The following is a 25,450-nucleotide window of genomic DNA, read 5'->3' on the forward strand; positions in this document are numbered from 1 at the left end:
GAATGGACAATTGTGTTACAAGAAAGTCATAAAAGTAGTTGCTGAGTTACAATTTATTTTCTATTTCCTTCATATACTAAGTATGTTTGTAAATGGTATGGCTGCGTATAAAGGTAGCCAAAACTTGAAACTTGAGCAAAATGATTGTGTAAGGAAGAAATAAACTAATGCACAAGATTGGTTTTTGTTCAGCCTGGACACAAATAGATTAGACCCAGTAAAGCATATTTGTTCATAAGTGCTGCACAAGGATGAGTAGAGCAGGAAGATGCACAGTTTGGAGATTTTGCTTTTGAAGACTTGAGGCTTTCATTGGTATTAAAACAACTGGAGCTAACTGTCATGCTTTGGGGTGGAAGGGAAGTATATATATAATTTGTTTAGTTAAGGTAGATATTATCTCTTTTATTGTTTTTGTTCATAAATTATGCAAAATACTGTTTTTCTACTCTTGTTCATATTATATGTTTATTTTGCCTTTACATCTTCTGACCAGTTCCTGCCTTTCTGGCTTTTAGAAGAATATAACCAGTGATGTTGTTACTTATGCTGTAGTGCTTGATATGGTGGGGATTTACTTGGAATCAGATCATGGGTGGAATTGCACAAGTGGTAGGGGCTGCAAGCCAATGCTAAAGCTGCATGGATGCTGAAACTCCCTGGGGTGTGGAGAACTGCTGTAGGTGATGTGAGAAATTGCTGTATGTAACAAACCACGGTGTGAGAAGCTGACACGAGTTGTAGATGGCACCCTGTGGTATGCCTGGATTTCACAAGTAGTCAAGGGGGAGTTGTGGGAGAGGTGCCCAAACAGTGCCATTGTATGGAGAGAAGCCCTGAGAGATCACTTAGGGAAGTGCAGTGTTACAAGACCAACAGTGCCTGATAATCATTTCAGAAATGCATTATTTAGGTATAGCAGTAGCAAAACTGGGACCATGAAGGGAAGAAATAATTGGAGTGGTTTGTTAAATGGGCCAGAGAAAAGGAAGTAGAAGCGTGCTGGAAAAAGAAGATCAAAAAATGGGAAACAGGATTAAGGAATGGGACCCCCAGTCTGTGGTTCTTTTTGGGCAGCTTGTGCATGATGATCACAGCTGGCATATGACAATAGATTAAACTTCTTTCAGTTGCTTATTGCAACTTATTTTCTCATTGAATCTTGTGTTTGCTGTGAGAGCATACTCATAATCAAGTGTATTTGTCGTGTCAGCCTGTGACTTCTTGAATTTATCTCTTAATCTTATTTATAGTCTGTACAAGTTATGCTTTCATTGTTTCTTTGAGACTTAGGTTCACACTGAACTCTTGTACTGTCATATTTTTCTAATGTTACTGATCCTTTGGTCAATTTTTTATTCTTCCAATGCCTCTCAACTCCTTGAGAAGAAGGATAAGGGGGAAATTTTTTGTGAACTGTGAAACTTCTTGGGGTTATGTGTATAAGCATGCTTTCATATTTCCTCCATCCGTGCATATTTAGTGTGCAGAAGTACTGTGAACTTCTTAATGTTTCTGAAAGCATTTGTTGCTGCTCTTTATTTTGTGTAGACTTAAATAATATTACAACTGCTTTACCTGCTTTGATACAGTGTATTCCTTTCACAGGTATCTCAAAAATACTTGCAGAATAATACATTTATGTAGTAAGTTGCCAACTGTGACAATATAAGGCATGTATACCAAACAGTAATGCTGAGAGATACTCCAGAGGGTTCCCTTATCACTCAGTAACTATTACCATAGGTGTCCCTATGGATAGCAATTATCCAGTATTTCATAAATTCATTAGGATTGCCCTGTATTTCTGTAATCACTGGATTTTCTAAGAAGACCATTGTTTTGAACGCCTTTGTGGTAATTTGAATGGATCTGTGTATGTAAATTGGTAGTAATTTCCTTGATTCTCATGAAACCATTGTGTTTTAATAGATGAATTGCGAAAATTGAGTTGGTCTGGCATTCCCAAACGGGTTCGTCCAATTGCATGGAAGCTTCTTTCAGTAAGTTGTTTTTTGTTTTATTTTATTCTTCCTTTGCATTTAGTACTAATAGCTTTTTCAAGCGTTGCAAATGATTTTGCATGAACTGTAATCCATCAGTGATGGTTGGAAATGTGTCTCGTGCTGATTGTAGTGGAAGTTATGTTCTTTTACTCAATTTCAGGATTAATCTATCAAATTGAAAGGAGGGGGATGAGAAGTAGTAGTAAATAATGCCAGCTGTATATCTTTATTTTTCAGCCTGGCTTTCTGTGAAAGAAGGGCTTGGGATAACAGTGGCTTCTTTCAACCAGTTTTGATGGAATGGTGAGGGTTCAAAGACAAGTACATTCTTAACAGTTTTCTTGAAAATAGGCACACAGTAGGGAAAGCAAAGACTATCAGCGTCCTATGAAAGGCTTCATTCTGACTTCACATTAAAGTAACTGCAAGAAAGGATTAACACTGTAGTGAGGAAAAGCAGTGATAGCATCTGTAGGTTTTTTTGGCTGATTCTTCTATAGTGCTTTAAGATGAACAACTTTGAACCACTTTGTCAATTGAGTTGTGGTATTGACTCTCCTGATGTCAGACCTGTGAGGCAGTTCAGAGACAACCTCATTAAAAAGCTTATCACTTTTTTGTGGTGTGAGTTTGTGGCTGGCTGAGCACTTTGATCTTTTCCCTCTGGCCAGAGGATATTGCAATGGCTGAAGCTTGGGAGTAGGTTGGCTGAGGTACCATGGAGGTGTTTCAGTTGGGCATGTGGGAGAAGCTTGTGGAAATATGTGATTCACTGGGTTTGGTGTCACAGAACAGGATTTTTTTTTTCATCTTGGTGTTTGCACCATGTTTAAAAAGGTTTTTCTGCAAAAATGCAGTTCTTCATAGAGGTATTTTTCATGTCTATCTTTTCAGCTATAATGCTTGTGATGACAACTGGTTAAACATTTTAGCTGTTGTTTGTCTGTCTGTGGTTGGGAGAAGGTTTATGAGGATGTTTGTATAAAAAAGAAGCAGAATTCTCATGATGTCTGCTCTCCAGAGGCTGTGAAAGACACTTTCTCGGCAAATCTTTCTGCATTTAAAAACTGTTTAAAATTCTGAATTATACACACACACACACCAGTTTAGCACTATCGAATTTCTCAGAGAGTAGACTTAAATAGCTTTGCTTTATATAGAATAATTCTGTAGGGAATGCAAAGTATTTACTTCAGATTGATGCTGATTTCCAGTGACTGAAAGAGTCTTTCTTGTTGATGAGTTCTACTAAATTTGCAGCTTAGTTCCTTCTAATGCTAACTGCAGATGCAGTTTAATGGTGGATATTCAAATATCCTGCTGTTATTGAAATTAAACATGGAGCTTACAATTTATTTTAATTTTGTTTTCAAAGTTATGAGATTTTGGTTGTAAAAAAGGTTTTTTTTTCCTCTTGAAGTGTAGGATGTCTGTTTTAAAATACTAAAAGTAAGAAAAATTGTGGTTAACTCAAAGTTGACTTTGAAACATAGTAAGCTAAAGCATAAGCATTTTAAGTTCTGAATCAGAAGACTGACACTGGGGTTTAGAGAGTTGGAATTATGCAAATTAAAAAAATATAAAATGAGCTGACTCCTCTTGCCTTCTTGTAAGAGCATAGGCTTTCCAGGAGCTTTAACTTAAATCCAGAAGTTGATTTTAATTTTGTATTCCTGGTCTGGAAAAAAGCCTAAGTGTAGAGTTCTCTTGTTCTGTTGATTTAACAACTCCAGAATCTATTTCAGTTCAATTTGCAACTTCATCTTGCCATGCCTCTGCAAAAACCTGCTTTCAGATTACTTTTTTTGTACTTTAGCAATTAAGTGGATTATTTTTTGAGTAAGACATTTACAAAACTGGCTTTGTTTGTTTGTTTGTTTTTTTTCTACCTCCAAAGGGCAGTATTTTGAAAATTCTTAGCTTTTCTTAAGTCCTGCTGTGATTTCTTATCTGTTATGTGGTCCTCATTTAGTATGTTTTGGAAACCCAAAGACGAGTCTTTAAGTAATCATTACTTTTCTTTAATGTAAGGCAGCATTTTCTTTCATCTTCTTTCCCAAGTGGGAAAGAAAAGTGCTTTCAGTTTTTTTGGTCATAAGCTCCACCATGATTTTCTGGTGATAACCTAATAGTGACTTACTGTTAATGTCTCAGGTAAGGGAGTAATAATGGTAATCCCTGAGAGTGTTTAAAGCCAGGATGGATGGAGCTCTGAGCAACTTGCTCTAGTGGAAGGAGGATTGGAAATAGATGATCTTTAAGGTCCTTTCCAACACAAACCATTTTATGATTGTATACAGTCACCAGGAGCTCCTGGGGAAATAAGTGTTCCTAAAAATCAAATGATATTTTGATTTAAGATGTGTTGCGATACTAAAAAACAACCAGGAAACTGAAGAAACCCAAGTATAGTTATGGTTTTAGTATATGTTTGTTTCAAAATTATTCAAAAGTCTTATTTGAAAAGCCCAAACTTAGTTTTTCTCAGGGAAGGGAGTATACTTAGTGGTATCTGAGGCAGATGATGATTGTCTTGTTTGTAAAACCAGCATAGAAATTGGAATTCTAAAAATATGATTTAAGAAATTGATCAGTTATTTGTTACATTGTCAGCATGTTAATAATGTTAACAAGTGTTTGATGAAGACAGTTTTTCAGTATAATACTCTGTTGATGTTATGCATATCTACTGGTAACAACATATATAAAAAAAAGACATGGTTTATTTTTAAAATACAGCAAAAATGTTAAGCACACTCTACCTAAACAGCAAGAAGAACTATACAGGCTCTCTTCTCTTTTGAATAACAAAGCCAAAGATATGTTTGCAAAAGCCTTTGGAGGAAATTAATGAATAAATGGATTAAACTCTCCACGAGTTTATTCGCTGCTGATATGTTGCAAGCCTTCCCAGCTTTTAAAAATAAAACCTAATTGGTAAAGTGATCAGGAAACATGACATGTCGAATTGAAAGATTAGCTCAGTCTTTGAAACTGAGTAATGGCAAAAAGCCTTGCTGAGAAAGTATCGGTGTGCTTCAAACAGTCACATTTGATTTTAAAAGTTAATTATTTTCTAAAGCAACCAGCTAAGATATCTTACAGGGAAGAAACCACTACTGTTGAGAATAAATAAATTTTATTCAATAAAGTTATTGAATAAATTCAATATTTAACACAAAACACTGCGACAGGATATTAAATGTCAGACAAACTCTTTAGGAAAAAGTGAAGCTGGTGGGATTTAAAGTATTTGGAATCAAACACAAGTCTGTATTTCTTAAAGGAATTCATTTTGCCAAAGAAAGTACCTCTTAATGTATCTGGAATGTAGTATGGCTTGTACTTACTGTCCTGTCATTATAAACTAAGTAATTAAAGTGTACAGGAATAACATTTTTAATGATTTTAATATAGTATCTTAGAATTGTGTAGGTTAGAAAGGACCTTTAAGGTTGTGTAGACCAACCATAAACTCAGCACTGCCAAGTCCACCACTAACCCATGTCCCTAAGGGCCACATCTGCATGTCTTCTAACTACCTCCAGGGATGTGACTCAGCCACTTCCTTGGGCAGCCTGTTCCAATGCTTGATAATCCTTTCCATGAGGAAGTTTTTCCTAATATTGAATCTAGGCCTCCCTTGCTAATGTATATAATTCCTACTTAAAGGCAATGGAGTTAATACACAGGCTTTAAAAATTTAATAAAATTGCTCCAATACTGGCCACATATAAATTAAGGAACTCATATGTTATTAAATTCACCTGAACTTATTTATTTAAGCTTTTCTCCTCAAAAATCAACACCATCTTAGTATTTTTGATGAGAAATTGCATTTTGTAGGAAAAAAAAAAGAAAAGGTAAAGAAAAAAAGCAGCTGTTTTTGTAAGATGTTTGTATTTGACTTTTATATGAGTTGGAGGGATTAGAAAAAATAGTTTAGTAAAGGATTATTTAGATTTGTGTGGGAGCGCATGGCACTGCATCAGTTTGTTAGATCTCCTGTCACATGTAATCAAATGCCTGCAGTGCTTTTTGTAAGGTAAAGAGTAATATCTTTATCATTTCACTGTTTTTTCAGGGCTATCTTCCTGCAAATGTGGACCGAAGACAAAGCACTTTACAAAGAAAACGCAAAGAGTATTTTGCGTTTGTTGAACAATACTATGATTCCAGAAATGATGAAAACCACCAAGATACCTACAGACAGGTAGAGCACCTGATTGAATTCACTTTTATCTACAGAACACTTGCTAAGGAACTTAAAGATTATTTTTGGACTTTGCTGCTGTTTTTCTCTGTTTCTTTAATCTTATCAGATAGATGACCCTCTAATAATTTTCCTAAATTTTAGAAGCAAAAATACGAAGTAGTTTTGATCTGAAATTCGAAATAGTGGATTTCTTTTAATGTTAGTGTTGCCATGGTTTTCTGTTTAGCAACAGTTGTATTTTTAAATCTTTCATCTCCTGCTCACACCCTCTTTCAAATAAGTGAAGATGGACAGGGAAAGTAAAACAGTGACTGTTTCTTACTGCCTCTGAACTTCTGCATGAGAATAAACCTCTGCATGTGCAATAAACATAGGGGTGTCAAACTTTCTCGTTCACCCAGCTAAGCAGATAACTTTTCTTCAAGTTTTGTATTGAAATGAGTAGTTTGTAACACTGAGCAATGATACTTCAGCCTTCCTTGGGACAGAAGAAGCTAAGATCTTTCTTTCAGCTTCAAGACTAATCTTTAGTAGCAAGAAGTATATAGCATCACTAACATAAGTCTTGGGAATGGAAGACAAAGTCATCACTTGAGCACTCTGTTGCATAAAAGTCCTTTATGAAGTTTGGAATAAAACTTTTAGGGATACTGGTATTTTTGTGCTCTGTTTTTGGTTGTCAAATACATTAAAATAGGTGCTAAAGTCTTCTTTTACCTTTGGACATTTGGACTTGAAGATCTCTAACGTCTTTTCCATGCTACATGATTCTATGATAGTGGCATTGAATATGACTTTACAGAAGCAGTAGTATGTGTTTACTCATAATGACCCTGAGGTAATGAGTATTGCCAATATGATAGTGATTTGCAGATAACTAGAATGTGATGTAAGGATCCTAGAATGTGAATACAAATATATGTGTTTTTAAATTTTGCTTCATTGAAAGATTAACTTAAAGATTTGGCTGTATGTTTTGAAATACAGTAAAAATCCATGTTATCCCAAAAGCATTGATACAATGGAATTACGACTAATAGTGTAAACCAATAGAATTATTTTAAGTATCATGTTGCTTAGAAAGTGTGCTGTTGGTTCCTTTTACAGTATTCTTCTTTGTCTAATTAGATCCACATAGATATACCACGCATGAGTCCTGAAGTTTTAAGACTTCAGCCCAAAGTAACAGAGGTAAGAATGATCTATTTTCTTTTTGTTAGAGGAAACATTTTATTAATGAATCTGATATCACAGTTTGATTTATAATTAATTTGATTACACTTGCTATTTTGACTTCAGAACAAGCTTAAAGAAGTAAAAAAAATTAGAACATATAAGTAGAGTTTAAGGATAACAGTGTAAATATGAGTAATAAAGGCAAAGGCACCTCATTAATTTCCTGTATTGAATCTGTCAGTTTTTGTTGTGATCTTGTGCCCTTGAGGGTTTTTCTCCCTTTTTCTCCCTTTTTATATATTTTATTAACATTGTATTTCTTAAGTAATCCAGAGCATAGTCCTGTGGTTCCATGTAGTTGACAAAATCATTTAAAGTCTGGAAGTTCTTAGAGTGTTCCACTTGGGAAATTCTCCTTGTTGAATTTGTAGCACAACTGGTTTGAATGCTTTATCTGATTTTGCTTCCTTGTAAGTTTTGTATGTTGAGTACACAATTTAAATTGCTTTACTACTGTTGTAACTATATAATTAATGTAAATATATAATAATGTGATTAAAGGTGATTAATGGTAGATATATTAATCAAATTGGCCTATAACATTGTGGAATTGAATCTCATGGGGACTTTTCATTTTGAAGTTTATAGGTCATAAATAGCATCGATGGTGTGGATTATCCTTTTTCAGTTTTTTAGTTGAATTCTTAGTCTCCTTTCTAATGGTTCTAGTTAGACCTTCAAATGTATTGCCATGAAGCTTCTGTTCATACAACTATAGATCCGGGTAGATCACAGTCTGGTAGTTTATTATGAGAACTTAAATGCAGAACTAGCTTTCATTTGGTTTTCCATTGTTCCTGTTATTTGTTTAATGGCAGTGCTGTTCCACACGTTGGAGAATTGGTTTGAAGAAATAGCCTAGTACAGTGTTTCAAAACAAAACCCCATAAATATAGGGCTTTCCACCTGCTTTCTGCACAGTGGTGTTTTACCTGGGCTGTTCTAGGGATGAATGGAGTAGTATAAGTACAATCAAGGTACAAGAATAAAGCAATACCCATAAGAAATAAACTATTAAAGAAATTAATTAGATCAGTGTGCTACTGAGAGAGTGGGCTTGCATCTGTCTTTTACTCTCTTTATGATCTTAACCAAACTCTAGTTGCTTAATGCCATTCTAAAAGTCATGCTGAAAGGGTCATACCACTCAATTTCTCCAGTGTTTCTTTCTCTTGCTTTCTGAGTTTCTGGAGACCTCCCATAGCACCACCAAATCCCTCAGCACCGCAGGGATGCTTCCCTACTCCCAAGGGCTCTTGCAGATAGGGTGTGTTGTTCCCAGAGCTGATTCTTCTAGAGAGAGAGAGAAGAGGATGCTGGTCTCTGGTGAGCAACAGTCACTCCCACCTTTTTAAGGTGAGATTGCAAGGGCTATAAAGAGGAGAGGGGAATCAGAGTAGAGGTCAAAGACAGGTTTTAAAGGATGACACTAGGTGCAAAACTGTTGTTGTGGGTATTATGGTGAGTTTTGTGCGTACTTCTGATGCTGCCGAGGTTTAGATTAATGATACCAGTACTGGGAATAATCTCCCATAGAATGAGATTAAGACACTGTAGTTGACAGAACTGGATAAAAGCACTGGTTAGAGCTTCAGAAAGACAGCACATGTATAAACCTCAGTCTCCTGACTTAAATTTTCAAATGCTGCTATTCCAAGATTTTGCTGTTCTTGGTGGTATCAGTCTCTGTTGTTGAAGAACTTTTAATTAGAGTTAATAAGGCTGTTTTAATTTCTTACCTGATCTCAGAGTTTGGTTTCTGTAATAAAATGTTGTTGTTTAGAAGAAGACCTTTTGAATCTGATGAAATACCTATTTGTTTCATTCTGAAATCAGTTTAAAGTGTTTATTTTTTATGGGAGTTGCATGGATCCTGAGTGAGGAGAAGGTAGTGTTGGAGCAAGGATTCAAAGGACTAAAAATGACTTAATAGTGTCTCTGAAAAAGAAGAACGAAAGAGTGGGAGGTGGTCTTTCATATAGTGCAGTCAAGTTATTTTAAAGACTACTTATTATTTAGTTGTAATAAATTTGATTAGCTAATGTGGACTGGTCTAATTGATTGTCTTTTCTTGCTTTAACTGTATTTGGTTGAAATGGAAAGCGCATGGCTGTGTACTTTCCATCTATGTTTGCATATTATACATAATAATTTCAAGAAAATTGCACAATTTTAAAATAATTTAAATTTTGTCCTTCCTCTTTTTTTTTTCCTTTCCCTCCTCTACTTAGAAAACAAAAAGCAAATTTTCAAAAGCTTTTGAATTAAGGCTTTGGAGGTTTTGAAGTTCCTCTGAGGTGGGAAAACCCACAAGTAATTCAAACCTTCGTTTAAGCTGATGGATTCTTTTCTTTATGTATATGAATATAATTCTTGCTGTAATTATAAATGAGAGTCAAATTCAAAAGAGAATAATAGATTGGTAATGACATCTCATGAGATGTAGTGGTTCACAGTAGAAAAATAATTCCAGTTTTTGTTGCTGGTTTGGAAATCAAGAAGGGATCCTTTTGGGAAAGTGACCTTTTTAATGAGCCCTATTTGAATACAGTCATGAGTGTTGTATAGAAACTTAAATCAGCCTGCTGTTGAGGTTTTCAGTGCTCATTTTTGATTCAGACAGTAAATGAAACTTTATGAAAATGGATAGGAAATTGAAAATGCTATTCAGTGTGTATTTCAGAATTTCTGATTGGAAGCATTTGGGGGTATTAAAGCTGATGTGCCATCACTTCCTGCTCAAAAATATAACACACTCCCCCCCCACTCCCGCTGCCCCAAACAAAGGCAAACACCACCCCCCTCATACTTGGATTTTAAAAACATTTAAAAATCCATAGGCTTCTCAATTTGCAGTGCAAACTGTGCCTTATTAGGTTCTGAGGAAACGAAAGGTTGGTGGTACAAATTTGTGAATTGTTTGACTTCAGACACACCTTCATGAAAAAACACTATGTTTATAGTTTCTGCAGTGGGTATTTTCATTGATCTTACTGATTTTGGTTGGTTGTTGATTGTACATGTTTTGTAGCCCCATCACACCATGAGTTCCTATGAGTTCCTAACCCTATTCTGCATTCTGCAATTGCTACTTTAATAGGTTTCTCTATCAGCTCATTCTGATATTTGATCAGCTCTCTATTAGCTCATTCTGATATTTGTTTTTTGAGAAAGTTGTTTGTATTTGCAGTATGTTAAACATGTCCTTTCTCAGAAATGAAACACAGAATGATAGCTCTCTCAAATTGTAGTTTGAACAACAGACTACTGTTGTTGAAAGTAGAAGTGGCAGTGGACAGAAGCAGGTAGAGTAGCTGTGAGCTAACCAACCTTGCTAGATTGGAAGTTTTCTAGTAAATGCAAAGTACAGTAAAATATTACATAAACAACTGTAATTTCATCGGGCTATGATTACATAAGATGCAAAAACATGTTGTAAATTGCTGAGTGTAAAATCTTTATACAGTTATTGCTAGACAGTGAAACACCACTGGCTATTGCTTAAAGGGCAGAGGTTGGTTTTTTTTGTTTGGTTTAATATGCAGTTCTTGTTAAAATGCATGAGATGACAGAACTAGTACCAAGAATTTGTAGCTAAAGGAATAAGCATCTTGGCTAATGGAAACAAGAGGCTTGTATGAAGGATTTGCTAATGAATACTTCCCTTTTTGCCTAATCTCTGAAATCACACTGCCCAAAAGCTGAATCTCAGTTTGGGTTGTACTGGATCAGATGTGAGCTGTCCTAAGGTTTGTTTTTCAGTGCCCACTGAAACTTTTTGCGTTTACTGTTGTTAACTGTCTCCCTTGTTCTGTGAATTTTCAGCCAGAGAAACACAAAACCTGGAGGACAGTTGACTCTCAAAAGAAAGCCTATAGGAGAAGGGATAGATATTGATATTTGAGACTTGTTTTCAAAGTAAAAGGTGCAAATATATTTCAGCTTCAGCTAACTTGTGTGGAAGCCTGTGATGGGAATTTCAAGCACCAGGATGTGAGTCCTTTATGCTGAGACCTTTCCTTACTTAAAAATGACTGCAAGAGCACTTTTAAACTAAATAATGAGTCTTTATTTAAAACTGAATTAAAACATTCAGTTTATTAATCTAACAAAAACTTAAAGTGAGATTGAATAGGAATAATCCTGACTTCACAATTAAACTTCCTCCACCTATTACATCCTTTCAGGGCAGGTCTTTCGCTGGCTTTCCTGAAGCCTGAGCATTCGTTGACTTCTGGAGTTGCAGCAATCCAGCAAGCACAGAATCCTTTGGGTCCTTCCAAACTGTCTCCTTCTTTTAGTATTGAGGCCAGATTTGAAGAGCAATGTAGTTTGTGCTCTCATGAATGAGCAAACATTCTTTTGTTTCAGATTATTTATCTCTGATTGCATGCATGTAGTTAGGACAAAACATGTAGCAGCTTTCACTCTGCTGCTTATCTGCAGCCTTTCAAAGGCACGTAGTATCTTCAGAAGCAAATAATTGAGACAAGATACAGCCTGTCACAGACCTGAATGGAGTCAGAAAAAAGTTCTCTGATTTCTGTGCTTTCCTCTCTTCTCACTCTGAGATATGGCTTGGCCTTGTGAGCTTTTGCAGATCCTAAACTTCAGTTACAGATACCTAAGCTTCAGTTTACAGAGTTGAGAGGGTGAAGTTCTGTGATATGACACGCAGTTGCCTTGTTTCTACATTTCCTGGTTGTTTCAGGTTTTTCATTAACTAGTGTGTAGATGCCTGGAGTGTAAATCTCCACACTGGAGTATTAGGCAAGCTTAACTTCGGGGAATCTCTTTTTATGGCATGTTATAGTTTAGATTCTATATGAAGTCATTCTTTCTGTTACTTAGGGATAAATGGAATGTTTAGTAGAATACTTCTTTCAAAGAGATGAAAAATTATAGGAAGATAATTTCATATTTCTTTCCCTTGAGAAAAGAGGAATTTTGTATTACTGGAAAAGCTCCAGTGAATAAGAGCTACTTGGTATTAACTACTATAACTGAATTATATACTAGGCTGGTTTTAACATGTGCTAATATCCTGAAAATGCTTCCTTTTGAAGAACTGAGGAGCTTACATAGCATTGGGAGTTGGTTATGAATACCAGTGTTCATTTATGCTTTTGTATGCATGGTTTTTATACTACTTAACTCCATGATATTAAGTTTAACTGCAAGAATGTTTTCAACATCCTCATGAGGGGAGGCAGATGGGCAGGTACCAATCTCTTCACTCTCATAATCAGGGACAAGACTCAAAGAAATGGCACAAAGCTGAGTTGGGGAGGTTTAGGTTGGATTTCAGGAACAGGTTTTTCACTCCAAGAGTGGTTGAACACTGGAACAAGCTCCCCAGGGAAATGGTCACAGCACCAGCCTGACAGAGTTCAAAAAGTGTTTGGACAACACTCTCAGGCACATGGCTGAGTGATTCCTGGGGTGTCCTGTACAGGGCCAGGAGTTGGACTCAGTGGTCCTGATGGGTCCTTTTCAACTCAGGATATTCTGTAATTTTATGATGTTATGATAATTTACAGGTGTCTTGTTTAAAATGTGCTTATCACTTGTTAAATTAAGTTGATGGTTTCTTTAACTCTTTTTCAGATCTTTGAAAGAATTTTGTTTATCTGGGCAATACGTCATCCAGCCAGTGGATATGTTCAGGGCATAAATGATCTTGTTACTCCTTTTTTTGTAGTCTTCGTTTGTGAATACATAGGTAAGATATGTCTTAATACTGAATTATGAATTAGTATTGATTTTGAAACATTGTTTTCATTTTAATCTAACAGTTTGGATGAGCTAATCAAAGCATAACTTGATACATGAATTTTATCACAAATGTTTGTAATTATAAATCTGTACTGCTTTAAATATATGCTGAAAAGCAACCAGATTTTGGGTAGTCAGTGAAGTTTGGGAACCATCTTGATTTCTGCTTAAGAAGTCTTCACTGTTTTATTTTCTCTTCTAATTAATGTTTTTTTTTAAACTTTATATTGTACATATGAACCGTAAAACAGCAGCAAAACAAAAAATGCCTGCCTTGCAGGAAAAAAATCCACCAAAGCAAAAAAAGTAACACATGAAACATGGATATTTTAAAATCAGTTGTGGGAGAATTGAAATAAAGGGAACCTATTAAACAGCATCTGTGACTGAAGTAATGGCATCCTGGAATCAGGGCCTGAAAATTGAGACAACAATAATCAAATTTCTCTGGTTAAGAACTCTCCTCTTCTGAGACTTGCAGCATTGGTAACAATGGTAGTGTCATCAACTCCATTTGTGTTGAGTTTTTTGCTTTATGTGTGAATATACTTTTGAAAAAATAAACAACTTAGACATGGATTAAATCTATTTAAGTTGTTATAATCATTAAGAGAATGACTAACTGTTAATATTAACTCATTAATAACTTGGGTATAACTATGGATATAAAAGGTAAGGTTTAACAGTAAAAATGATACTGTTAATCTGTTTTGAATTAAAATTGTTTTCCTTGTGTTTATCATACACACATACAGTGAGAATTTAAGTGTTGTGTATGCAAACTTGAGCAATGTATTGTCTGGCTACTTCAGTGGGGCTGCCTACAGTGGATTCTTCCTACCTTGTCTGTGCCAGATATCCATAGGTATATTAATCCAGATTGATTAGTTTTAATGAAGGACAGATTATCCTTGAGTGGATGGTAGACTATCCATTTACTCATTTGCATTGCAACCTCTGTTGCTTTGTTCATTTCTTGTTTCATAGGGGGATGTTTCATTGCTAAGCAACTAATGAGGATTACTGCTGCTTTCTCCCTAATCATCTCTTAAGTAGGGTAGAGGCCTACTCCTGAGAGTATTTGCAGTTTTTGCCTTTTACTCTCTCATTTGACAGATCATGAAAATGTTCTTAATGATCCTAGAACAGTGGGGTCTCTAGTAGACTTTAGGGTTGCTAATTGAAATAAGAAGTTCAAATGAGATGTGATTAGAGAATTGATATTCCATGTTAAATAGGCCATTTAATTAATATGGTAAATAAGTTTGTCTTTACCACCAACTTACATTTGGAGACTCATGATTGTTAATGTATTTGCCACTTTGTCAGGATTGTCATATTGGAGAGCGTAGCTGTTCCTGTGAGTGTTTGGTGAAGAAAGACAAAATGTGAAACTTTCAACCTTAAAAGATAGTTGGGAGAAATGTATGAAGCTCAGAAAACTGTATTCTGAAAGCTCATTTAAAAACTAGTATCTATATAATAAGAAACACAGCCAAATCAAGGTTTGTTTTTCTTTCAGTATAGTGGTGGTCATGGCTAAGTGCTAACAGCAGTTATTTCCCCCAGAGACATACAAAAACTTTCAAAGATTTTTCTTTAAATAGCTTTTTGATTTGAAACTTTCTAATATGCTTAAGTTACACTGAGTGATGCACTCAAGTTAGAATGAATAAATGCATTTATGCTTTTGTTGCATTTATGAAGTACATCAAAAATCCTGTGATAAAATTATAGGATTCAAAACTAACACTGTGAATTTGACTTTAGTAATCGATATCGAAATAACCACAGAATTGTAAAATTTTCCTATAAAAAATGCTTACACTGTGAACATTTTTATATTTACTTCAGTAACATTCTGTATTTACTTCAGACTTTTATTCTAGATCTCATTTCTTGGTTTTACATGAATATTGATTTGTACATTGAACAGCTTTATTTATTGCAATCTTTTCACTATGGGTGTTTGTATTTTTCCTAATTTAACTGAAACCTTTTCTGCTGCAGTTCTAAGTCACTTGGATCCTAATTTATACAGTTGAAAGTAATAATATTTTTATTTTAAGTTCTTTCTGTAGTTAAAAAAGTCCTAAAGAATTATTATATTAATAATAAATTCTTATGATTGACAATGCCATTAATAATAAATCTGTTCTGACTAGGTCATCTGATGGTACATCCTGGTAATTGACAAAACATTTGCAGTTTTGTCAAATATTGATTGGAGGAAAGCCATGTTTATTTTAGCTTTATCACAAGTGAGAGAGCCCTTAATTAATCCTTAATCTTGCATAACGAGTGTGTGACACAGCTGTTCTAGTGATGGCAGTCTTTTTGCTTTGCTAAAAGCAAACTGTTGGAAAAGCAAACTGTTTGGAAAAGTGTGGTTAAGGAACTTATGAAGATAAAAATGATATGGATGAAAATGCTGATTTACTTCTCGTTCAAATCAGAATGCCATAAAGTCGGTTTTTGGGTGTGTATATAAGCACTGAAATCATAGATGTTTTGATGGTTTAGTATGGATTGAGCTACCTAATTTTAGCACATAGATTCACACATGCAGACTATATTGAGTTTTTGAATATAGGAATTGAGTGTGTTAAATGTTCAGTACATTTCACCAGTATGATCAAAGTGTAATCTGGTGATATCTCATTAGTTTCCAGTTTGCAACAAAACCAGAATGCTGTAACATTTTTAGCAAGATAAAACTTAATTGTCAAATGAAGCTAGGGGAGGGAAAACCATAATTAAAGAAAATTTCAGATGGGGTAGATACTGGCCCCTGCTGGAATACAGTAGTGTCAGTTTTGATTTACTGGTCTAAATTAGGAGGAAGATGATTTTAAACCTTAGGTTTGTTATACTAGATGATTGTGTGTGTTATTCTCAACATTTAAAAAAAAATTTCCTCCTCATGAAAAATGCTGGAGGTATTTAATCTTATTTTGTCATACTATAACAGCCTCTTTAGAAATACAAACACTGGAGGTGCAGGAAAACTATCCTGGGCTTACTTCTAACCTCCTGCATGACGTAGTACTGTTGTAACATGTGCTGTCTGAACAAATGCTAATTACTGTCAGGGCAGTTTTCCTGAAAGCCCTCTGTGTTTGTAGCATATTAGTTTGTGTCAAAACGAATCTCATCCCTGCAGATGCACCAGGGGGGGTTTTGTTGATGAGATAAGATATACCATGTGACTGCTCACTGTTTGTAGACTTAATGTGGACAAGGAAATTTTGCTCTGGATTGCAAGTCCTATTTATTCCAAGTTGCCGCAGGTGGATGTGCTCTTTGTACACCTTCCTCTTGCCTTGAGTTCCTGCAGAGCTACATTGTTTCCTAATGTTAAGATGTGCTGTACAATTACTTGTGGTCTCTTGCTCACCTACACTTCACTTTATCTGACATTCCAGTTCATCATTGTTCACTGGGCTTGTGTGTGTACCTAAAACCCCAAAGATGAAGTGGATTTATTCACCATCCAGAGAGGTCAAAGTTTCAGAGAAGTACCACCATGATAAGGATGTATGTCAGGTTGTTGCTAAGTGGAATAGCCATATGAAATAATTTTAAGATGCCTAGGAGTGCTGGATCAAGGGAAAATTAGCAGTCAGTAGGAAGTCAAGGGCAGAAAATAAACACTATTGTAGCACTTGGTCATTCTATGTCAAATAAAGAATGACAAGAAAAATGAGGCTGCTGAAGACTGGAATGGCAATTGAGATATTGTCTGCAATCTTCTTGAAATAGAGGAGCCTGAGACAAGCTGATGATGCTTACAAGAACTCATGAACTGAAAACTTCGAGAAGAGAGATCTTATCCTTGTAAGTATATTTTCTTGTCATCTTAAATCCTTTTGTAGATGGCATTAAATGAAACTTCTGTTACCTAGTGTTTTTGAATTGATACTGCTATGACTTTATGGGATAATTAATCTAGGCCCAAATCCTAGTGGATTTGGGATAGGATTTATTCCCAGACTACTTTTCCTATGAGTGAAGAACGGTTCTTTGGTCCTGAAAATGCCTTCATCTGTCTATAACTCCCCTGTTTACTACTTTTTCCATTCCCTGTCATATGTTACAGGAAGTCTTCCTGCCCTTGTAACTGGTATACAGTCTCTATTTTGTCTTCCTTTTGCCCTTTTTAACAGTGAATAATTGTATTTAAAATTATTAGTTTAGGGTTTTTTTCCCCCACAGTTTAAATACTGTATCAAAAATGGTTGTTTTCATTGTATAATTAGAGTACAGTTTTGGAGTATTTTCTCATGACTGTATCTGAGGTAGTTCCTCTGTTTTTGTTTATAAAATATGAAAATTTTTTAGTTAAGCAGAGATTTTTTTTTTTCAGGAGAGTTGTAATTTTTGTGGAATAAATAGATCTGTTTGGAATGTACGTAAAACTGAATTTCTGAATGATGAGAAAGCAAGCCAGAGAGCAAGGAGTATTAACCCACTGACTGTAGGGAATTGCTTTTCTTCAAACTTACAGGGTTATAAGGTAAAATTTTGTTCAGCATGCATTATTTCCTTTACAAGACGAAGCTGAAGCCTTGATTGCTACAGTATATAAATTAATTTGAGATAATTTATCCTGCTGTCTGTATATTCAGACTTTCATTATTCAGTTCCACCAGTTCACTAGTCCTTGCAGAATTATGAATAGGACTTGTACACTGAAGTTTTGAGGAAAGAAAGTAGAAAAGATATAACAAATTTGTAGTTATTTAGAAGAGACTGACTGAAACTGAAGGATGACAAATTGTTTTTGTAAACTAGAACAAAGAATTACAGCTGGATTAACTGGATGCTTCTCCTTCTCCCAGGGCCTTCAAGTTTCTCCATCTTCTGATGTATCAGGAGAGAAATTCTGGAAGACTTCCCAGGATTGAAGTTCAGGAATATGAGGGATTTCTTCAGTTTGAGAGAGTTGCAAAGATTTTATTTGTAATTGTAGTATGCTCTTCAGCTTTTCTTTTAACTTTGGCATTAAACTTTGCAATAAACTTCTACTGTTTTCAGGCTTTTCTTTGCTTATATAAATAAAAGGTTTTGCACAATAATGTGTTAATAAAATGTTTTTATTTATGCATTTTTGAAATGATTTATGAAACACAAAATGAATTTGCATAAAAGCAGGGACATGAAGCATAATTTATATTTTAATGTTTTCCTGCAAGTTGTAAAAGTATTAAGAAAATGAATGTTTTTTTAAAACCCTTGTAAAATTTTATGAAAAACTATTCAAATTAATTAAAATCACTTTTCTGTCAGATGAAAATTCCATAGCACAAGTTCAATTTAATCACATTGATTTTTTTTTTCTCCTTAATGCGATTTGCTAGTAATGTAGTTTCCATATACAAAAGTATATTTCAGTGCTGTTTCTTAATATTTCCATAATTTTATAGTAATACTAATGACATCAGGAAAGTTGAGTCAAGTTATCATAAACCTGAGCAATATTCCATGAAATATTCTTTGATAATTAAATAGAGAATTGTTATCTGTGTGATTTTTGGTGAGCAAAGAATGAAGAAATCTTACACAAAACTGTTGAATTCAAGACTTGAAAGTACTGAAAAGCCAATTACATCTTCTGCATAAGTCCAGAAAACATCAGAAGCATTCCTCTGAAAAAGCTGCAATGCACACCAGCCACTCGGTGACCTGAATCTTATTACTTACCCATCAGTTTTCTCTGCTGCACTCTTTGCATTCATGTATCATTGAACACTTAGTATATGTACACCTAGATATATGTATATATGTGTACATATATATTGATAGCTATAACATAGCATAGAAGTTGTTCAGCATTATCTTAGCTTGCTTTGAGATATCCACTGTTCACCTTTTCAGTTTCTAGGAATATGTTACCCCACTCTACCCCTGTTGCTGGGCCAATCTGTTGTCAGTGAAAGTATTTTGTACTTGCTGCAGGGTAGCTGAAGAGAGAGAGAGAGAGAGAACTGTGATGAATAAGATAGGCAGTATTTGAGTTTGGTTTTACAAATTGATGGCTTCTGCTTTGCACCATGGGACAAGTCCAGAAGTAAGCAGAAACCTTTGTTGAGCCCACACACAAAAGACTTGGTTACTTCTGTACTGTGAAGCAGGACTGATTTTGACTGCAGTAGGAAAGCAGATTTTTTTTTTCCATTAATTTAAATATTTTTGAATTGTAGTTTTTGAAAAAAATCCAAAGTTCCTTCAGGTGAATTACCTGGAAACAAAGACAAGAAAAATGTAGACCTGAATTTTAGTGCTTTAAAAAGCATGCTTTTGAAGCACTTGGACAGATTATACTTTTAAATTGTTAATTTGTTTTTATGTATGTCTTACTTAAGAACAAATGAATTATTCACAAACTCTGAGCAGTTGTCTTTATTAATATATAATGTTGTTTTTCAGGCCTAATTGGGTAAAGAAACCTTACTATTTTATATCCCTTTTATTAACTTTAAACAGGTGGGAGAATCCATGTGAAAATAAGTAGTACTGAATTCTTTGAGTTGTTTGTCAGCTAGTAGCGCTTGCCATGATATACTGTTCTGTCTAGGGTTGGTTCATAAAGCAAGCTATTTGGAGGCATTCCAAACAGAACTAAGGAAGATAGGGATAGTATTAAGAGGACAACTCATACTTAGTTTGTGAGGGGTTAGGGAATAAGGGAGCATGTAGAAGGGCAAATTATTGGCAGAACTTGTGTAATGTGGATGTGTAACTTGTGTATAACTTAAGATGTATAACTTAATGTATAACTTGTAGAATTGATTGATAGGAACCAGTGAGCTATAAATTCCTATTTATCTTTTGATCCTTTTATTTTGTGTTTGAATCTTTATTTTAGTTATTTACCTGGACAAATTAACCTTTATCGTTTACCATGACCTGTTGCAATATTACTTTTTTAGCTGCGGTGGACTCGTTCTGTAGTGGGCATTTTGTTCCGGCTTGAGAGTTATAAAACTATTAAATTGAAGGACTATGTTTCAATATAGTTACGATAGTATATGAGTCCTAATGAACATAGTTAAGCTTTACTCAGATATGCAGTTTGTGTGTGGCTTGCAAGTGGTAGAGTTTATTCCCTACTGTTTTTCCCTAGTTGCTTAACCTACTGGAAGTTTGTGGTGGCATTTAATATCAACTATATGAGTGGATCTGTTGGCATAAGTGCTCTTTATAAGCTTTGATAAAATGAGGTGATTTACTTCTTTAGTTAGTGGAATTTTGGCTTATTGCACCAACCTAATTTTGACATATTTTAGAACATAGTAACCTTGAGAGAAGGTGTCAATAATGAGCAGCTGAGCATATATCTACAAGTAACTGTATAGTGTAGTTGGTTAGTAGTACATTGCTGCATGTGTTTTACTCATTCATGTATTTGATTCCCTGTGAGGGCTTGGGACAGTGTGAGCTGGATTCTTATGTGTTGTAGAGTAGAATCTTCCAGAATCCCTTTTGTTCTTTCAAGAGGTCAGTGTACCCAGCCTTTTCTAGCTTCATATCTCTATTCCTTAAACTTCACACTGGAGTCACATATTTGAGTATTTCCAGATTAGGTTTAGTTGGTCAGAAAAGGGTTTGCTTTCTGTGTACTTAGATGGCACAGCTGAAGCAGGGCTTTCTGCTGTCAAAATAGGTGGCTTTGCTTTTTCTTTTCCAACCCTGTGTATTCTTGTCTTCTCTTTTTGGTCTGCGTTGGCTTTCCTTGGGCACAGTTAAACTGTCTGGATACTAGACCCATGATAAACTGAGTTATTAAACTTTCTGCATTCATTTTGAAAATAAGAGAAGAATATGAGTGCTGATGTGGGGATGAGAGCAGGTCAGGGAAGAAGGGAGACGCAAAGGTCTGTTCAGTGCCAGGTGGCACTGAGACTGCTTTAGCTGGGTAATAACATGCTCATGATAAGGATTTGTGAATTACACTTTTTGCTTAGCAGGTTAAGGATCGTAGACAGATATGGGATATGGCAACATGCTTTTCTGTTATTTTGCTTCCTAGTACTGTCTTGAATGACCTTGATTTACTATAGACAGTACAGTTTTACAAAATCAGTTCTTCTCTCTGTCTCAATTTTTATTTCGCTCTCTAATATACCATTAGATTTCTGAGCTAATTAGAATAGTTCATCTGAAATGTTGGATGCATTGTTCCATCCAGTAGACTTGGGCTTTGTCCCCTTCCTTTACTTTTCATATGAAGACTTTTTGTCACATTTTTTATAATCTTAGTTGGTTTTTTTTTCAAGTTCATTTGTAGCTCTTAGTAATCAAAGTGTTTAAAGTCATATCATACTGATGCAATGGAGAAAGTAACTCCATTGAAGTATTCATGACCTCCACTGAAACAAAATCAATTCCTTGGAAATCTGTTCAGTTAACCCTACAAACTGTAAAATGAAAATTCTTATTCTTATGAACTGGCGCATATTCTAGCTTGAACAAAGTATGGGCTGTAATAAAATATCTTCTTCAGTTTGGTTACAGATATAGAGTAGTAATAGTCCTGGATACTTAAGTCATAAGGATGTATTAGTTGACAAAGTAGGATGTACCTCAGCTTCACTGTCTTTCAGGAAAAAATTAATGTAATTCAACTCAAATAGTTTTTGTGCATAATTTTAAAAAAGGCTTCTATCTATTTGCAGTGGAGTAAGCCTAATTAAAGTTAGAATTCTCTGGCTGTTAATAATATCTGTCAGAAGTGAAAAAGAGACATTAGGATTATCTGAAGTATATCCAACTGCTTAATTGCCTGTTATTTTTAGCTTTCTATGTGAGAGAAAATCAGTATTTTGAGTAATGGTATTAATTGCTCATAGTCTCTTATGAATGTCTGTTTAATACAAGGCATTAAAAAAAAAAAACAAAACCTCCCTTGACACCTGAAATTTTAAGGTCTAGTCTTTCAAATTTTTTAAATTTTTAAGTGATCTTCAAAGAAAGGACAATCGATATAACTTTTTTCAGAATAGCATCTGCATATGAAGTTGCTGTGCTTCAAGTCTGAAACTTTTCACTTTACCCTACATAAATAAATGTTTCAAAACAGACTCATAACTAATTATCATATTTTCATTGAAACAATTGGTGCATTTTTTGATCTGTGTTTGACTTACAAGCTTTAAAAAAATGTATCTAAATTGATTAAGAAAGGTTGGCTGTGGAGAACAGCTTAAAGAGCAGCTATGAAGAAGCAAACCCTTCCTTTCTGAAAGATTAAAATCAGTGTTGGACAGAGGATTTTTCTGACCTAATGATTTTTGATGGCTGGTAGTAATAGCTTCAGTGTACCACTGTTTAAATTAAATGTTCTTTTCTTAAAAATGTCTATGATTGGCTATCCTGTGAAGTAGGGAATTAAATGAAAATTTTTAATCTTTGGTGGCATAAGATAAGAATGGAAAAATTGGCAATTCCCATTTCATAAAAATGTTTTTGACTACATCTGTAGGTGTGAGATTACAATCATCTTCCTACTCTTCCTAACATTACAAAGTTTTCTTATTGATATTAGAGCAAAAATAATTGGATTATATTTCCTTAAATTTACAGCTTCTTGTTATTTGTTGTACTGCTCTCCCCATTCTTGTGAGTGGAGGCATCTGTAGGTGGAGTTCAGTGTTTTGAGTTAGTGTTTATTTTAATTTGTTTGCTTGTTTTAAATATTTATTGCATGCTTCCTTGTCATACCAAAAAAGTGTGTCTTGAGAATACTGATCAGCATACTATGATGTATGGCCCACCCTCCATTTCTTTTTTGTGGTAAAGCTGTGATTTAAAGTGAATACTTTTCTGAAAAGCAACTGGGGAGTTCAAGCCCGTGTAAAGCCCATCTTTTAGATGACATTGACAGTTTTTACACTTCAGAGGAAAAGCCAAGTAGGAACTTGAAAGTTACTAATAAAAATTTCTTGAGTCATATCAGTGCCAGGAAGTCTGTCAAAGAGGCAAAATGTCTGAAAGAGATCTGATGGAACCTGTAAAATATCACCTCATAGCAGGAGATTGTGTGGATTTTTTTGATTAGATATTTCTTGTGAGGAAACTTTCAAAACCCTGTCTTTTGGGCAAAATAAGAGGCATTCATTTCAATTTTTGCTATAAGAGATGTATAGAAAAAATCTCTGAATTAATAAAAAAAAATTCTTAGTTCAAATGGGACTACTCAAACTTCTGTCATAAGTAATCAGAATAAATAAGTCAAGTCTAGACTTGCTATTGATTTGAAGTGTTTGATGTTTTCAGGTAACTCAGATTCGTCTTTTAAAAAACTTTTTGTATTTCACTTATTGTATCATTCAAGTTTGCTTTTTTTTTTCTTCTCTGATGTATACTAAAAAGAACTTGAGAAAAAAGAATTATAGTTCTCCATGTATATATTAAAACAAATCTGTCGATGAAAGTCCTCTTTCACTGCATAGGATGATGTGGATTTAAAATTACCTGCTTTTAAAGTTTGTTTTGCATCTATATGTGTGTTTCTAAATTTTCAAATGGATCTGTCTAAAGAAGATGTGCTATTTCATGATGCTTAGTGCACACTCTCAGTATTTTTAAAATGCAATTAATTTTATAATATGAATGCTAATGTAAAAAACAGTGCATTTTTCAAGTTTGAAATACATTTTGTGGTTTATATTGTCTCATTTTTGAAAGCAATTAAGAAACTAATAGACTCATACTATGAGGAAGTAATGAGACATTAGTGAAGGGTATTCTGTTTGAAACTACAGACTGGAAATGTTGGGTCATGGGAATAAATAGAAAAAAAAAATCTTGAATAGTGGTAGAAGCAGTAAACTAAAATTGAAGAGAAGCCAAAATATTTCTTCAGGTATAAAAATGGAAGAATTGTGAAGAAGGAAGTTAATTGCAATAAATATAGCTATGGGAGAGACATGTATTCCAAAGGGAGCAGCATATTTTAGTTTTGGCTTCTGCATTCTTATTTCTCCTCTCCCCATGGTCTCCATATAGTTATAATTAGTGATCATCTCTCCTCAGCGAAGCGGCACAGAAGTGCTTATACTTCCAGATCTAAGTCTTCTCAAGAATGCTTTCCAACAGACTGGGAAATTACTTTAATGGCTTTTATGCCATTAAAAGTGGTTTTTGACATCCAAACATCACAGCTTTGTGTGTTTATTATGAAGTAACTTGTGGGAAGAAAAGCTAAAAGAGAAGGAGTAATGCTTAAGCAATGGCAACATGCTTTACAAGTGCCAGAAGTGTAACATTCCAATCCTGTTGTACAGATCAGTATTAGCTAAAGATCTAAGAAAAGATTTTCAAATTTGGTGGATCAGTGCTTTAAAAAGAATTGTAAGAAATTTTTTTGCTCTTATTTTCGATGAGATACATGGTTAGTTAATAATTTATAGATGTCAAACCAATACAGATAAATTTGTCAGAAGTTTGTATGCTGGAACTTCGACTGGGCTTTGCTTGTAGTTTAAATGCAAACCTTTTTTAATCATAGTAATGAAGTCATTATGTTTTTCATTAGTGTGGGAATATTTTGCTGGTTTCTTATTTGAGAAATATGATATTTTAAATTTTTACTTTAAGCTGTGGATAAAAATTTTTAAAGCAGAAGTGAAAAATTATTTACTTGAGCACGGTAACGAAAAAAGGGAAAAAAGTTTTCTTGCAAAACAGTTTTTCTTCTGTAGGCTTTCATTGCATTATTTCATAGAAACAGAAAGTACTTTATGCTTTTATAGGACATTGATTTTGGCAAATCCTAGTACTTTTAAAAAATTGGATTATCAATTATGTTGTCATCAAAAACATTTGTGAACTGATTTACGTGTTCCATCTTTAGTTAATTGTGACATAAAAATTTACTGTGATGTAACTGAAATTTAAGGACAACTACCTTTCTTACAATAACATTGTTGAAGAAAATTAAAGATCATACTATTATTTTTGAATAGACAGAGTGAGCTTTTTTTTTCTAGAGGTTTGATTATTTCTTTATCTTGACAATAAATACCTATACAATATGTAAAAGTATGTTTGAAATTTATGAAAAGAGCAAGCTGTGTGGCTTTTTTGCCTCAGAAGCATATGTAGCAGTTTCATTAGGAAAGTGTAAATCACAGCAGATTAAGGTAGTTAAGGAATGCATTCAGCAGTTAAGCAATAGAAGCAGTAGTTTTTCCTGCAGAGTGCATTCTCCTCA

The 25,450-nt window shown here is 34.5% G+C and overlaps 1 protein-coding gene across 3 annotated transcripts in view; it reads left to right on the forward strand.

Moving 5' to 3' along the window:
• Positions 1-25,450, forward strand: part of TBC1D22A (TBC1 domain family member 22A) — a 139,823-nt gene that overhangs the window by 18,323 nt on the left and 96,050 nt on the right. For all 3 annotated transcript variants that reach the window (XM_038153033.1, XM_038153034.1, XM_038153035.1), the window contains exons 5-8: positions 1,933-2,003; positions 6,091-6,219; positions 7,351-7,413; positions 13,066-13,180. In XM_038153033.1, coding sequence (XP_038008961.1) covers positions 1,933-2,003; positions 6,091-6,219; positions 7,351-7,413; positions 13,066-13,180 — 378 coding nt within the window. The remainder of the gene's footprint in view (positions 1-1,932; positions 2,004-6,090; positions 6,220-7,350; positions 7,414-13,065; positions 13,181-25,450) is intronic.

This window comes from Motacilla alba, chromosome 1A, assembly GCF_015832195.1.
Source record: "Motacilla alba alba isolate MOTALB_02 chromosome 1A, Motacilla_alba_V1.0_pri, whole genome shotgun sequence".
NCBI classification, from domain to species: domain Eukaryota; kingdom Metazoa; phylum Chordata; class Aves; order Passeriformes; family Motacillidae; genus Motacilla; species Motacilla alba.